Genomic DNA, 12500 nt, shown 5'->3' with positions numbered 1-12500 from the left:
CCAGCGTGAGGTCTGCTTCCAAAGAGCCTGAAACCAAATCAGAAACTCATGATCAAGAAAGAGCTAATGATACAAACACACAACCACCTGCAGAGATGCACCCTCTCCCAGTCACGGTCGAAGATGGTGAAGATTCAGGAACGACGAACACTCCTCCAGAAGATGAAGGCAATCGATCAGAAACTGATAATGATGAAGGGAAAAGTACCGACAGCCACCAACACAAGAAACCAGAAGCAGACAAGAAAACAGATGATCAGGAGCAGAATGCGGTGAAGGAAAGCAAAGAAAAGAAAGAAGACACTGCGAAAAAGACACGGGAACAAGACACGAAAAATCAAGACAGAGCAAAGACACTCTCAGACAGCACAGGCGCTTCCAACCTAAAGGAGAAATCCTCCGGAACTGATCGGAATACTGTCGACAAAGTGGCAGGGAATGAAAAACAATCATCTGAACCAAGCAATCCTCCTCATTCAGAAAGTTCAAAGAAACAGCAAACCGACGAAAAGCAGGATGATGGAGAACAGAAGGATAAGCCAAAAACATCTTCAAAAAAGGGCGGGTCGGAGGAAGAAGAAGGGGTGTCAGAAGAAGAGAGGAAGCGGAAACAGGAAGCGGAAAAAGCCTTGAAGCTGAAACAGGAAGCGGAAGCCATGCAGAAGAAAATACAGGAAGCAGACGCAAGACGCCCTGCCTACTGGTCTAGCGACAACAAAAAGCCAAAAGGTAGGTGTGGCTTTTTTTCTTTGATGATGTTACTTGGGTCATTTGCTTTTTTTTCCCAACTTTTTAAAAAGTAGTAATGGTTCGAGCAGGAGAAACAAAACAAGTTTTCAGGACCGTAATTCTTGTCGAAGGTAGGGTGAAGTGTTTGTTGGCTAATATTCATGTTTGTTTTCAATACATATCAGAATGTTTCCAGAGTGAATTATGTCGTTTTTCTGTGCACACTGTTTGAGGACTATCATAGCACACAAACACACATGATTATGTCTGTGATTGCACTTTGCAATCTGCCATTGAGCTGCTTCAAATCAAATCATTCAAGACAAAAACCACAGCCTGTGTTGACCAGTTTGTCCAGCCCTCACAGAAACCGATCATAGAAGCTATTGTAATTAACCCCTTAACAGCTGCTGATTAGTACGCTCGTCATTTAAGGCTGTCGCATCACTGTGATTAAGTTTACCTCACATGTTCTTTAGTCGGAATTATTCCTCTTGGGATTGTGTTACTTGTTCTCGAAATGAGCTACACCACTGATAACTACACCAAAGAAAATAAGAAACTACCTTTCAAACTCACCTCATTTCACCAAGCTTCAGCAATCAAAGGACTATTAACAAACACGCATATCGGTCGTAGAAGCTGTTGTACTTGAAACACACACACACACACACACACACACACACACACACTTGTCTATATACAAGAGGGGTACCGCTTACTAGAACAAGCATCGTGGAGCAAAGTCAGGGAAATATACCAGCAAAATGGCAAAGTTTTAAATAAGTATGAATAATATTCAACAACCGGAATATGTCAATCAATCACATACATTCAGTAATTTAATCAAATTAAGGCAAATTCAGGCATTATCGAACAGGATAAAGCTGAACGGTTTTATAACAAAGTTCAGCAAAGATGTTAAATGCATATGCGGAGAATCTGTTTCTAGCAAACACGTACTCTTTGAATGTCAGTCTAAAATGGTTTTTACCAAACTTCTCGGAAAATTCTTATGAATGTATTTTCAAGATGTTATCTGGTATTGCAGAAAGTTTGCTGCATAGTCCAATTGGGCATTTGTTATAGTTGTTGTAGTTGTTTGATGTTAGCATTTCCTTCTATTATGCTTATGTTTCCCTTTTATTTTTTCCAGTGCTCTGTATCTTTCCTCACCACCCACAAATATGCGCACACACGCGCACACATAAACACACACCATTCTGCACCCTTTGCTCAATACCGTTCCCACCACCACGCCCCCCACCTCCCTTTTTTTTTCTTTGTTTTTGTTTTTTGGTTGTTTTCTATTTTTTGTCCGTCTGATATCACTTAAAGTGGAAGACGTTAAACTGAAGACTACTACTACTACTACTACTACGAAACACACACACACACACACACACACACACACACACACACACATATATATATATATAAAAGATAAAAGGAAAAAAAGGAAGCGCCGGGCTTGTCCTTATGGCGAATCATTTAACGTGTGCACACAACAGCAATAACAGAAAAAAGTAGCTTTTATTCAAGATTGGTATAGCCTTTTAATCTTGAATGTATGATAGTCAGTCGTGTTGGATCACGACCATCAGAACATCAGATCAGACAACTGCTGTCCAAACTACCTGGGCAAGAATTTGATTACAGTGGAGAGTGTTTTGACCAAGTTATTTCATCCCCATTCTCTCGGCCAGGAGGGTTTTTAGGACAGTCGGCGTTAGGATGGTTAAGGCCAACTAGCCCCCAAAGCTGCAGCACTAAGAGCCAGTGCAATCATGCCTCCTAGTTTGAGAGTCATAGTCCTTCACTAAAGGCTAAGCTGTAAGTGACTTACTATTGCAATGGAGAAACCATTGATCATGCAGCTCTCATTCTGCTGTTGGCCCAAGTGTAAACATATATCAGTCTGTGATATAAGCTGAACGTTGTGCTTGAAGTACACACACACACACACACACACACACACACACACACACACACACACACACACACACACACACACACACACACACACACGAAAAACAACAACACCAAACCACCACCTAAACAAACAGCATCCAAAACAATACGAAAACAAAGAAACGAAAACTATCGCTAAAAATAGCGACGTGTTCCATCCATCCATCCATCCATCCATCCACCCAGACTGCTACGACCTGTACCTGCGGTCACCACGGGGCCAAGCGAGGAGCGGGGCCTACAAGGTGTTCGTGAAGGGTTTGAACCTCTACGTGTCCGTGCTGTGCGATATGAAGGGAGGCGGCTGGACCGTGCTGCTGAAGAGAGAGGATGGCTCCCTGGACTTCTACAGAGACTGGGAGGACTACAAGCGAGGGTTTGGAAGTGAGTGCGGTGCGGTGGGCGGACTGTGGTGTCGTTGATTTGATGGAAGGCCCGTGGTGGTGAGGAAGGTGGCAGAATGGTTAAGACGCTCAGCTGCCAATACAGAGAGTCCGTGAGGGTATGGGTTCGAATCCCGCTCTCGCTCTTTCTCCCAAAGTTTTGACTGGAAAATCAAACTGAGCGTCTAGTCTTTCGGATGAGACGATAAATCGAGGTCCCGTGTGCAGCAACGCACTTGGCGCACTGGAAAAAGAACCCATGGCAACGAGAGTGTTGTCCTCTGGCAATAATATGTTAAAAAGAAATCCACTCTGATAGGTACACAAATATATAAGCATGCACTCAAAGCCTCACAAGCGCTATGGGTTATGCTGCTATGGATTTGTCCGAACGCAGTGACGCCTCCTTGATAAACTGAAACTGGTGGCCGTAGTGCTGAGTTTAACAACCTATGGGCATTTCGCCCTTGAAGTCAAGTCTTTTCCGTGATGGGTGGTGAGGTCGAGACGTTGGTCCTGTAACTTGATTTGATTTGATATGGATACTTATACAGCACCTATCCTCGGTCGGAGACCAAGCTCTAAGCGCTTTACATCATTTGCACATCAGGCTGCCTACCTGGGTAGAGCCGACTGATTCACGGCTGTCATTGGGCGCTCATCATTCGTTTCTTGTGTCATTCAGTAAGATTTTCAGGCATACACACATACGCACCCAGACAGACATGCAGAATTTGACGTGTATGACCGTTTTGTTTATTTACCCCACCTGTAGGCAGCCACACTCCGTTTTCGGGGGTGTGCATGCTGGGCATGTTCTTGTTTCCATAACCCACCGAACGCTGACGTGGATTACAGGATTTTTAACGTGCGTATCTGATCTTCTGCTTGCGTATACACACGAAGGAGGTTCAGGCACAAGCAGGTCTGCACATATGTTGACCTTGGAGATCGGAAAAAAATCTCCACCCTTTACCCACAAGGCGCTGTTACTGAGATTCGAACCCGGGACCCTCAGATTGAAAAACAACGCTTTAACTACTCGGCTATTGCGCCCGTCAATCTATTTTTCAATCTATTCGAGTAGTAAATCATCAATTAATCCATTGATTAATTAAGTGATTAATTTACTGATAAAGTTAAGTTAATCATTCGTTTATTCAATTATCGATCTTCTTCTTTGTTCGTGGGCTGTGCAATTCCCACGTTCACTCGTGTGTACACGAGTGAGATTTGACATGCATGACCGTTTTTACCCCCGCCATGTAGGCAGCCATACTCCGTTTTTCGGGGGTGCGCATGCTGGGCATGTTCTTGTTTCCATAACCCACCGAACGCAGACATGGATTACAGGATTTTTAACGTGCGTATTGATCTTCTGCCTGTGTATACACACGAAGGTGGTTCAGGTACAAGCAGGTCTGCACATAATTATGTTGACCTGGGAGATCGGAAAAATCTCCACCCTTTACCCACCAGGCGCCGTTACCGAGATTCGAACCCGGGACCCTCAGATTGAAAGTCAACGCTTTAACCACTCGGCTATTGCGCCCGTCAAGTTATTTTTCAATCTATTTGAGTAAATCATCAATTAATCCATTGATTCTTTTTCTTCTTCGTTCGTGGGCTGCAACTCCCATGTTCACTCGAATGTACACGAGCGAGTTTTTTTTTTTTTTTTGTTTTTGTTGTTGTTGTTACATGTATGACCGTTTTTACACCGCCATGTAGCCAGCCATACTCCGTTTTCGGGTCGGGTGTTTATCGATCAATCCATTTTGTCTCCCTGCGGGTGCCCGGGGTGGAGCAGGCTCGTTTGGGGAGCAGTACCTGGGGAACGAGGTGATGCACTACCTGACCAACCAGGACCAGTACAGTCTGCAGGTGGATCTCAAGGACTGGCAGGGAAACACCCGCACCGCCACCTACCGACACTTCTGGCTGGGGGATGAGGAGCAGTGTACGTAGTGTGTGTGTGTGTGTGTGTGTGTGTGTGTGTGTGTGTGTGTGTGTGTGTGTGTGTGTGTTGGGAGTGTGTGTGTGTGTGTGTGTGTGTGTGTGTGTGTGTGTGTGTGTTGGGAGTGTGTGTGTGTGTGTGTGTGTGTGTGTGTGTGTGTGTTGGGAGAGTGTGTGTATGTGTGTGTGTGTGTGTGTTGGGAGAGAGAGAGAGAGAGAGAGAGAGAGAGAGAGAGAGTGTGTGTGTGTGTGTGTGTGTGTGTGTGTGTGTGTGTGAGTGTGTGTGTTTGTGTGTGTGTATATGTGTGTGTGTGTTGGGAGTGTGTGTGTGTGTGTGTGTGTGAGTGTGTGTGTTTGTGTGTGTGTATATATGTGTGTGTGTGTTGGGAGAGTGTGTGTGTGTTGGGAGTGTGTGTGTGTGTGTGTGTGTGTGTGTGTGTGTGTGTGTTGAGGGTGCGTATGTGTGGTGGTGGAGGTGGTGGTAAAGTGTGTGTGTGGGTGGTGGTGGTAGTGGTGGTGAAGTGTGTGAGGGTGTGCGTGTGGGTGCTGGTGGGGGGTGGGGTGGGGGTGGGGGTGGGGTGCATGTGTGGGGGTTTGGGTGTGGGGGGTGGGGGTTGTGGGTGGGTGGAGGGGTGCGGTGAGAGGTGTGGGGGTGTGGTTGTAGGGTTGGGGTGCGGTTGTGGGTGGAGGGATGGGCTTGGTGGTGTGAGTGGGGGTGGTTGGGTTTAGCGTGTGTGGGGGGAAGGGGTAGAGGGGTCGGGGGGGGGGGGGGGGGGGGGGGGAGGAGGGGTTGTGTGTGGTGTGTTAATGAGTTGGTGGGTGGGTGTTTTTTTTGTTTTTTGTTTTTTTGTTTTGTGTGTGTGTGTGTGTGTGTGTGTGTGTGTGTGTGGTGTGAGTGAGTTGGTGAGTAGGGTCGTTTTTTGTGTGTGTGTGTGTGTGTGTGTGTGTGTGTGTGTGTGTGTGACAGTGTGTTGTGGCGCGCGAGTATGTGTGTTTTGTTTGTGTGCGTGCGTGTGTTTGTTGTTGTGTGTGCTTGTGTGTATAACTGATAAATACAGGGGAGAAGATATATATATATATATATATATATATATATAGAGAGAGAGAGAGAGAGAGAGAGAGTCAGACAGACAGAGACAGAGAGAGAGAGAGTGTGTGTGTGTGTGAGAGAGAGAGAGACACAGAGAGAGAGAGAGACACACGCACACACACACACAGAGAGAGAGAGAGAGAGAGAGAGAGAGAGAGAGAGAGAGATGTAAAAGGGAGATAAACATCTTTTTTTTTTTCAACGCGAACCTGAATTTATCTTTCCTCTGTCTTCTGGAAGCGGTATAGATAGATCAAAGAGCCTGTGAAGTCTTCACTCAGAGCCAGGAAAAGAACTAGAATAGTATTTTCCTGTCTTTCTTTTTCTCATCATCATCATCATCATCATCATCATCATCTCATCATCATCATCATCACCATCATCATCATTACCATCAGCAAGACAAATAGCAACAGCAGCAGCAACACTTTTTCCCTTCTTTCTTCCTATGCTCTTCCTCCCCCTCTTCCCCCTCCTTCCTATCGTCACCACCATCATCAGCAACAACAACAACCAACACCAACACTAACAACAACAACAACAACAAGTAACGCCTAATTCTCACACAACCATCTTCCCCTTCCCCTTACCCCCCCACCCCTCGCCTCCCTCACCCCATCTTCCAGACGATGGGGGAAAGGAGGGTAAAGAGAGGGAGGGAAAAGGAAGTACAGAGTTGTTCATTGAAGGACGGGCGCCATAGCCGAGTGGTTAAAGCGTTGGACTCTCAATCTGAGGGTCCCGGGTTCGAATCACGGTGACGGCGCCTGGTGGGTAAAGGGTGGAGATTTTTCCGATCTCCCAGGTCAACATATGTGCAGACCTGCCAGTGCCTGAACCCCTTTCGTGTGTATACGCAAGCAGAAGATCAAATACGCACGTTAAAGATCCTGTAATCCATGTCAGCGTTCGGTGGGTTATGGAAACAAGAACAAACCCAGCATGCACACCCCCGAAAGCGGAGTATGGCTGCCTACATGGCGGGGTAAAAACGGTCATACACGTAAAAAGCCCACTCGCGTATATACGAGTGAACGTGGGAGTTGAAGCCCACGAACGCAGAAGAAAAAGAAGAGTTCATTGGAGGAGGAGAGGAGGAAAGAAGGACAAAACAGTGTTGTTGTTGTTGTTGTCGTTGTTGTATTTTAACATTTTTATATTCTTCCTCAAAAACGTATGTCTTAACTAGACAGTTGGTGTGACTATTGTTAAAAACAACAACAACCAGAACAACAACAACAACAACACACACACACACACACAACAACAACAACAATAACAACATGAACACAATACCAAATGTGATTAATATTTATAGTTTGTATTAGTTACATGAAATATACATGTGACATTTTCATGTGCCCCCCACTCCCCTCCGCCCTCCCCCCTCAGGAGTTTCCTGAAATAACACGTCTTGTCTTTTTTTCTTTTTTTTTTTTTTGCTGCCCCATTATCTGCCCTGTTTCAGTGGCGTTACTTCCACGCCGCTCATTCCGATTCCCCGCCCCCCACGCCCCCACCTATACACACACGGCCACACCCGGGTTCGTCTATCGCAGTCGTCCTAGTGTCGGCAGTCCACAGGGAACCATCGATGTAAAAGTCGTCAAGAGGTCACACACCAGACGGAGGAGACCCTGCAATGCTGCTGAGGTCACTTCGGTGGTGTTCGGTAGGTATAGTGCCTGTTCTGATTTATCTCTTGTCTTGTCTTGTCACAGACTACCAGCTCCACGTCCTGGGCTACTCGGGCGACGCCGGCGACGGGCTGGGCAAGCACGACGGCATGCGTTTCTCCACCAGGGACCGCGACCACGACCTCCTGAGCCAGGAGCAGATGGGCGGCAGCTGCGCGCGACGCTTCCGCGGGGCAGGCTGGTACTTCCGGTGCTACGCGAGCAACCTGATGGGGCAGCACTACGAGGGCGGCTCCGTGCCCGGCAAGAAGTTCGACGGCGTGGCCTGGAAGCCCTGGACAGGGCCCAGCTACTCGCTGAAGGAGGTGGTGCTCAAGGTGCGGCCCCGGGGAGCCACGGGGTTGTAAGTGTGGTGGAGTAGTGGCCCACTGTTCTAAAAATAGGTGGATAGCACATGCCTTCTTCGAGCCCCTTTGCTTACTGATGCCAGCTGAAGTGTTCAATCAGCCATTGTGCCACTCGTGTCAGTACAGCGCGAAGCGGTAACTTCATGTATGTAGCCGAGTGCTCAGCTGGCAACTACAACTGCTTCACGGCGAGCTTTCACTTGTTAGGGGCGTTAGTTAAGCCGACCATCCTGTGTGTGCCTCCACAGCAATTTTGCGCTATGTGTCACTACACCATTTTCCTATAATAATTTTGGTAAATAAACCACTGGCAGATATCAATTAAGACACAACATTTGGCATGCATACCACGATTTCATCAAAGATACACGATCACAGTTCAGAAACTACCACCAGTTACCAGACGACTTCTCAACGGACTGACAGCCAGATACGAGTGACAGTATGGCGTCCAGTTGGCTTCAGGTTTCCTGGCCAATGTGCTATCATCTATTTTTAAACCAGTGATAGTGGCCTGGTTAAGAGCGCTGGATTACGCGTAGCAGATGTGGTGTGTGTGTGTGTGTGTGTGTGTGTGTGTGTGTGTGTGTGTGTGTGTGTGGGTGCGCGTGCGCGCGCGTGCGTGCATATGGATTTGTCCGGCACTGGCAGTGACGCCTCCTTGAGTAACTGGAGTGTAGTGTTGTGGTGAGGGGCCAGTTGTGTGGTGGTGGTGATGTGGAGAAGACACAAAAACGGGAGGAGAAAGGGATAATGATAAAGGGGACGCGTGCGCGTGATGAGAGAGAGAGAGAGAGAGAGAGAGAGAGAGGGAGGGATGAGGGTAGGTGAGAATGTAAGGATGGGTTATGGGGAATGAAAGAGGGGGGGCGGGGGTGAGGGTAGGTGAGAATGTAAGAATGGGTTATGGGGAATGAGAGAGAGAGGGGGTGGGGGGGGGGGGGGGTAGGTGAGAATGTAAGGATGGGTTATGGGGAATGAGAGAGGTGGAGAAAAAAATGGGAAGAGAGTTGGGGGAGGTAGTTATGGAGAGAGAGAGAAGAGAAGAGAAGAGAAAGATTGAGTGAGAGACAGACCGAGAATGAGAGAGAGAGGAGAGAGATTGTTCATAACTGCAGTCTGTAGTGTTGTCTTATATCATCTTATGTAGATCTACATGTATATATGTGGTGTTGTCTTTTCATGAGAGAGAGAGAGAGAGAGAGAGAGAGAGAGAGAGAGAGAGAGAGAGAGCGCATTGCTTTTCAGTTTATCTTTATATTGATGGGTATTTTCCCGTCAACATGAATACATGCCTTCATACAAACAAGGTGCGTCTATGTTTTGGCATTCTGAATGGAAAAAAAAAAAGAAAGAGTAAAACGAAATATTACAAGATAATCTCTCGTAACAAAATTCCTGAAGACAAGCTCTGGAACAAGATAACACGTATTTATTTCACAGAAAAATCTCCAGACCCAGTGCTGTAGAAGAGAACTGCGTATACAATTAGCCAGAAACGGACATGTTTCAGTTTCAGTTTCAGTAGCTCAAGGAGGCGTCACTGCGTTCGGACAAAACCATATACGCTACACCACATCTGCCAAGCAGATGCCTGACCAGCAGCGTAACCCAACGCGCTTAGTCAGGCCTTGAGAACACACACACACACAAAAAACAAAAACAAAAAAAAAAAAAAAACAAAAACACACACACACACACACAAAAAAAAAAAAAAAAAAAAAAAAAAAAAAAAAAAACACACAAAAAAAAACACGGGGGAATAAATAATAGATAAGCTTGCATAAATAAATAAATAAATAAATAAATAATAATTATAATATAGAAAAAGGTAGTAGTAATAATATTAGTAATACTAATAAAATGATAATAATAAAACATAAATAAATAAATAAATAAGACAACAATGGTGATAAATAAGCAAATAAATGTAAAATATGAAGACACACATTCACACATACACCCACACATGCATAACAGAAATGCACCAGACATGCAGTTTCACATATATGAAAGCACAGTCAAATACATATAAACGTACATGAGCTCCAACACACACACACACACACGCATTACCGTGCACCTCCTCTACCCCCCTCCTCCACACACTCATTTCTAGTCTAAGTATCGCAGCTTCCACGGCACACACACACACACACACACACACACACACAAACACACACTCACAGAGATGAACACTTACTTATACAAGCACATATGAAAGCACAGTCAAATACATATAAACGTACATGAGCTCCAACACACACATACACACACACACACACACACACACACACACACACATTACCTTGCACCTCCTCTACCCCCTCCTCCACACACTCATTTCTAGTCTACGTATCGCAGCTTCCACGGCACACACACACACACACAAACACACACTCACAGAGATGAACACTTACTTGTACAAGCACACACACATACGCCCATATCTCCCACCCCCAACCCCACACACGTACATACAAAGATATATATATATATATATATATATATATATATATATATATATATATATACACGTTCCAATATCCTGTTGCTCCCACAGTGTAGGCATGCATACACTCACATACCTCATCCTCTACCCCACCTCCCCCCGCACTCCCACCTCCCCTCACACACACACACACACACACACACGTACACATATCTCTCCTGACACTTGTGTACAATTTCACTCTCGCGCATTCACAAACGCACTCAAAAGCACAGACCCACACATACACACAAACACACACAGCCGCCACTGACTGGCCGCAAGAGGGATGGGAAAAGATCTCTGATGCCAAGAACGTGGCGTCTAGTGTGTTGCTCGGTCTATTGTATTTGGAAAGGCCCACAGAGACTCTGTTCCGTTTTGAAGAAATTTGCGCAATGTTGGTTTGGAAATGATGCCGATATTTGTTTGATTTGCAAAGCATCGTGCTCTACCTTTCATGTTAGATTTGCGGCCGCTCCCTCTCTCTGCTTTTATTTCTTTGAGGCGATCAATGGTGTGATGGCCTTGTACCTGTTCTTTTTGGTATTCTTTGACTTTTCTGAGGATTTCCGATTTTCCTAGATGTAGGCTGCTCGTTGGTGTTGCGTTACCAGCAAGTCTGTCAGCTCGCTCATTTCCCTTAACACCTGCATGTCCCGGGCAGTATGACCATGTGAGTTTTTTAATCTGAAAGTTGCGCATTGCGTTATGCCACTCTGGGCTTCCCATTCCGTTTTCAATTTTCTGTATGAGGTTCATTGAGTCGGTTAGAATCATGGCATGTTGGTTTCCGGGCGTATGGAAGGACGATAGCCACTGGAGGGCATGTGTCACGGCTTCAACTTCCATCGTTAGGCTGGAGGTTGTGACTTTGTAGGCAGCATTCTCTTCCCAAATTGTTTTTCCATTTTGTTTCGCAGTGAATCCCCAGCCAGACTGGTCTTTGGTGACTGAGCCATCTGTGTATATGATGATGTCCTCTTCTTTACTGACGGACATGATTATACAGAATTAGTTTCTATAAAATCTGGTGGTGTTATCACTGGTTGCAAATTGATATAGGAAGACGCAACAGGATATTGCATAATACATATGAATATATAAAGACTCAGTGGAGTATGACTGTATTTTGGGATATATCTCTGTTTTATGATGAAGTGTTCTAAATGTACTGATTTTTGCAAAAAATTAAATAAGTACTTTACCGTAATGCGTTATCGTTTTGTAAAAGAGTGTGTTTTTATATTAAAGCAGATTTGTTAAATTTGCAGATATGGTTTAAATAACTTTGTGACTTTTTCCCCGAAGGATCTGGCTTCTTGTATTGCTAACTAGTTTGTGTGTTTTTTTCAAATGTAAGCTGATTCTGTTTTAATTGAGCATTACTGGATAGATTGATATTTGTAATATTCAATTTGATGTTGAACTGACTGCTCCAGATGGAGTGAAATACCGACGCAGTGTGTGTGTGTGTGTGTGTGTGTGTGTGTGTGTGTGTGTGTGTGTGTGTGTGTGTGTGTGTGTGTGATTGCATAAGTGCGTGTATGTGTGTAATTCATTGGAAGTGATATTCCATTTCAGAATGATCACTACATTGTGAGTGGTATTCGTTATTGTTGAACTGCCGAATCTCTAAGTGTACTTAATAAATTATTAAAATGCACAAGCACATACATGGAGTTTTTGGACTGACTGACATGGTTGACCATACAGAGATCTTCATAATTATGGATAAATATGTACTGTTTGACTGAAAGATAAAACAAACAAAAACCCCCAACTGAAATGCATTGATGGTAGGGTTTTCATCTTCTTCTCTTTTTTCAAGTTCTC

The 12500-nt window shown here is 45.1% G+C and overlaps 1 protein-coding gene across 1 annotated transcript in view; it reads left to right on the top strand.

Moving 5' to 3' along the window:
- LOC143296455 (uncharacterized) overlaps positions 1-8957 on the top strand; it is a 15975-nt gene extending 7018 nt beyond the window's left edge. The window contains exons 2-5 of the mRNA XM_076608394.1: positions 1-729; positions 2887-3084; positions 4894-5043; positions 7851-8957. The exon at positions 1-729 is cut by the window's left edge and continues 2915 nt beyond it. Of these exons, the coding sequence (XP_076464509.1) occupies positions 1-729; positions 2887-3084; positions 4894-5043; positions 7851-8173 (1400 nt within the window). The 3' untranslated portion in view covers positions 8174-8957. The remainder of the gene's footprint in view (positions 730-2886; positions 3085-4893; positions 5044-7850) is intronic.
- The last annotated feature ends 3543 nt before the right edge of the window (positions 8958-12500 follow it).

Source organism: Babylonia areolata, chromosome 21 (assembly GCF_041734735.1).
Source record: "Babylonia areolata isolate BAREFJ2019XMU chromosome 21, ASM4173473v1, whole genome shotgun sequence".
NCBI classification, from domain to species: Eukaryota; Metazoa; Mollusca; class Gastropoda; order Neogastropoda; family Buccinidae; genus Babylonia; species Babylonia areolata.
This window is presented reverse-complemented; position numbering and strand designations above follow the sequence as displayed.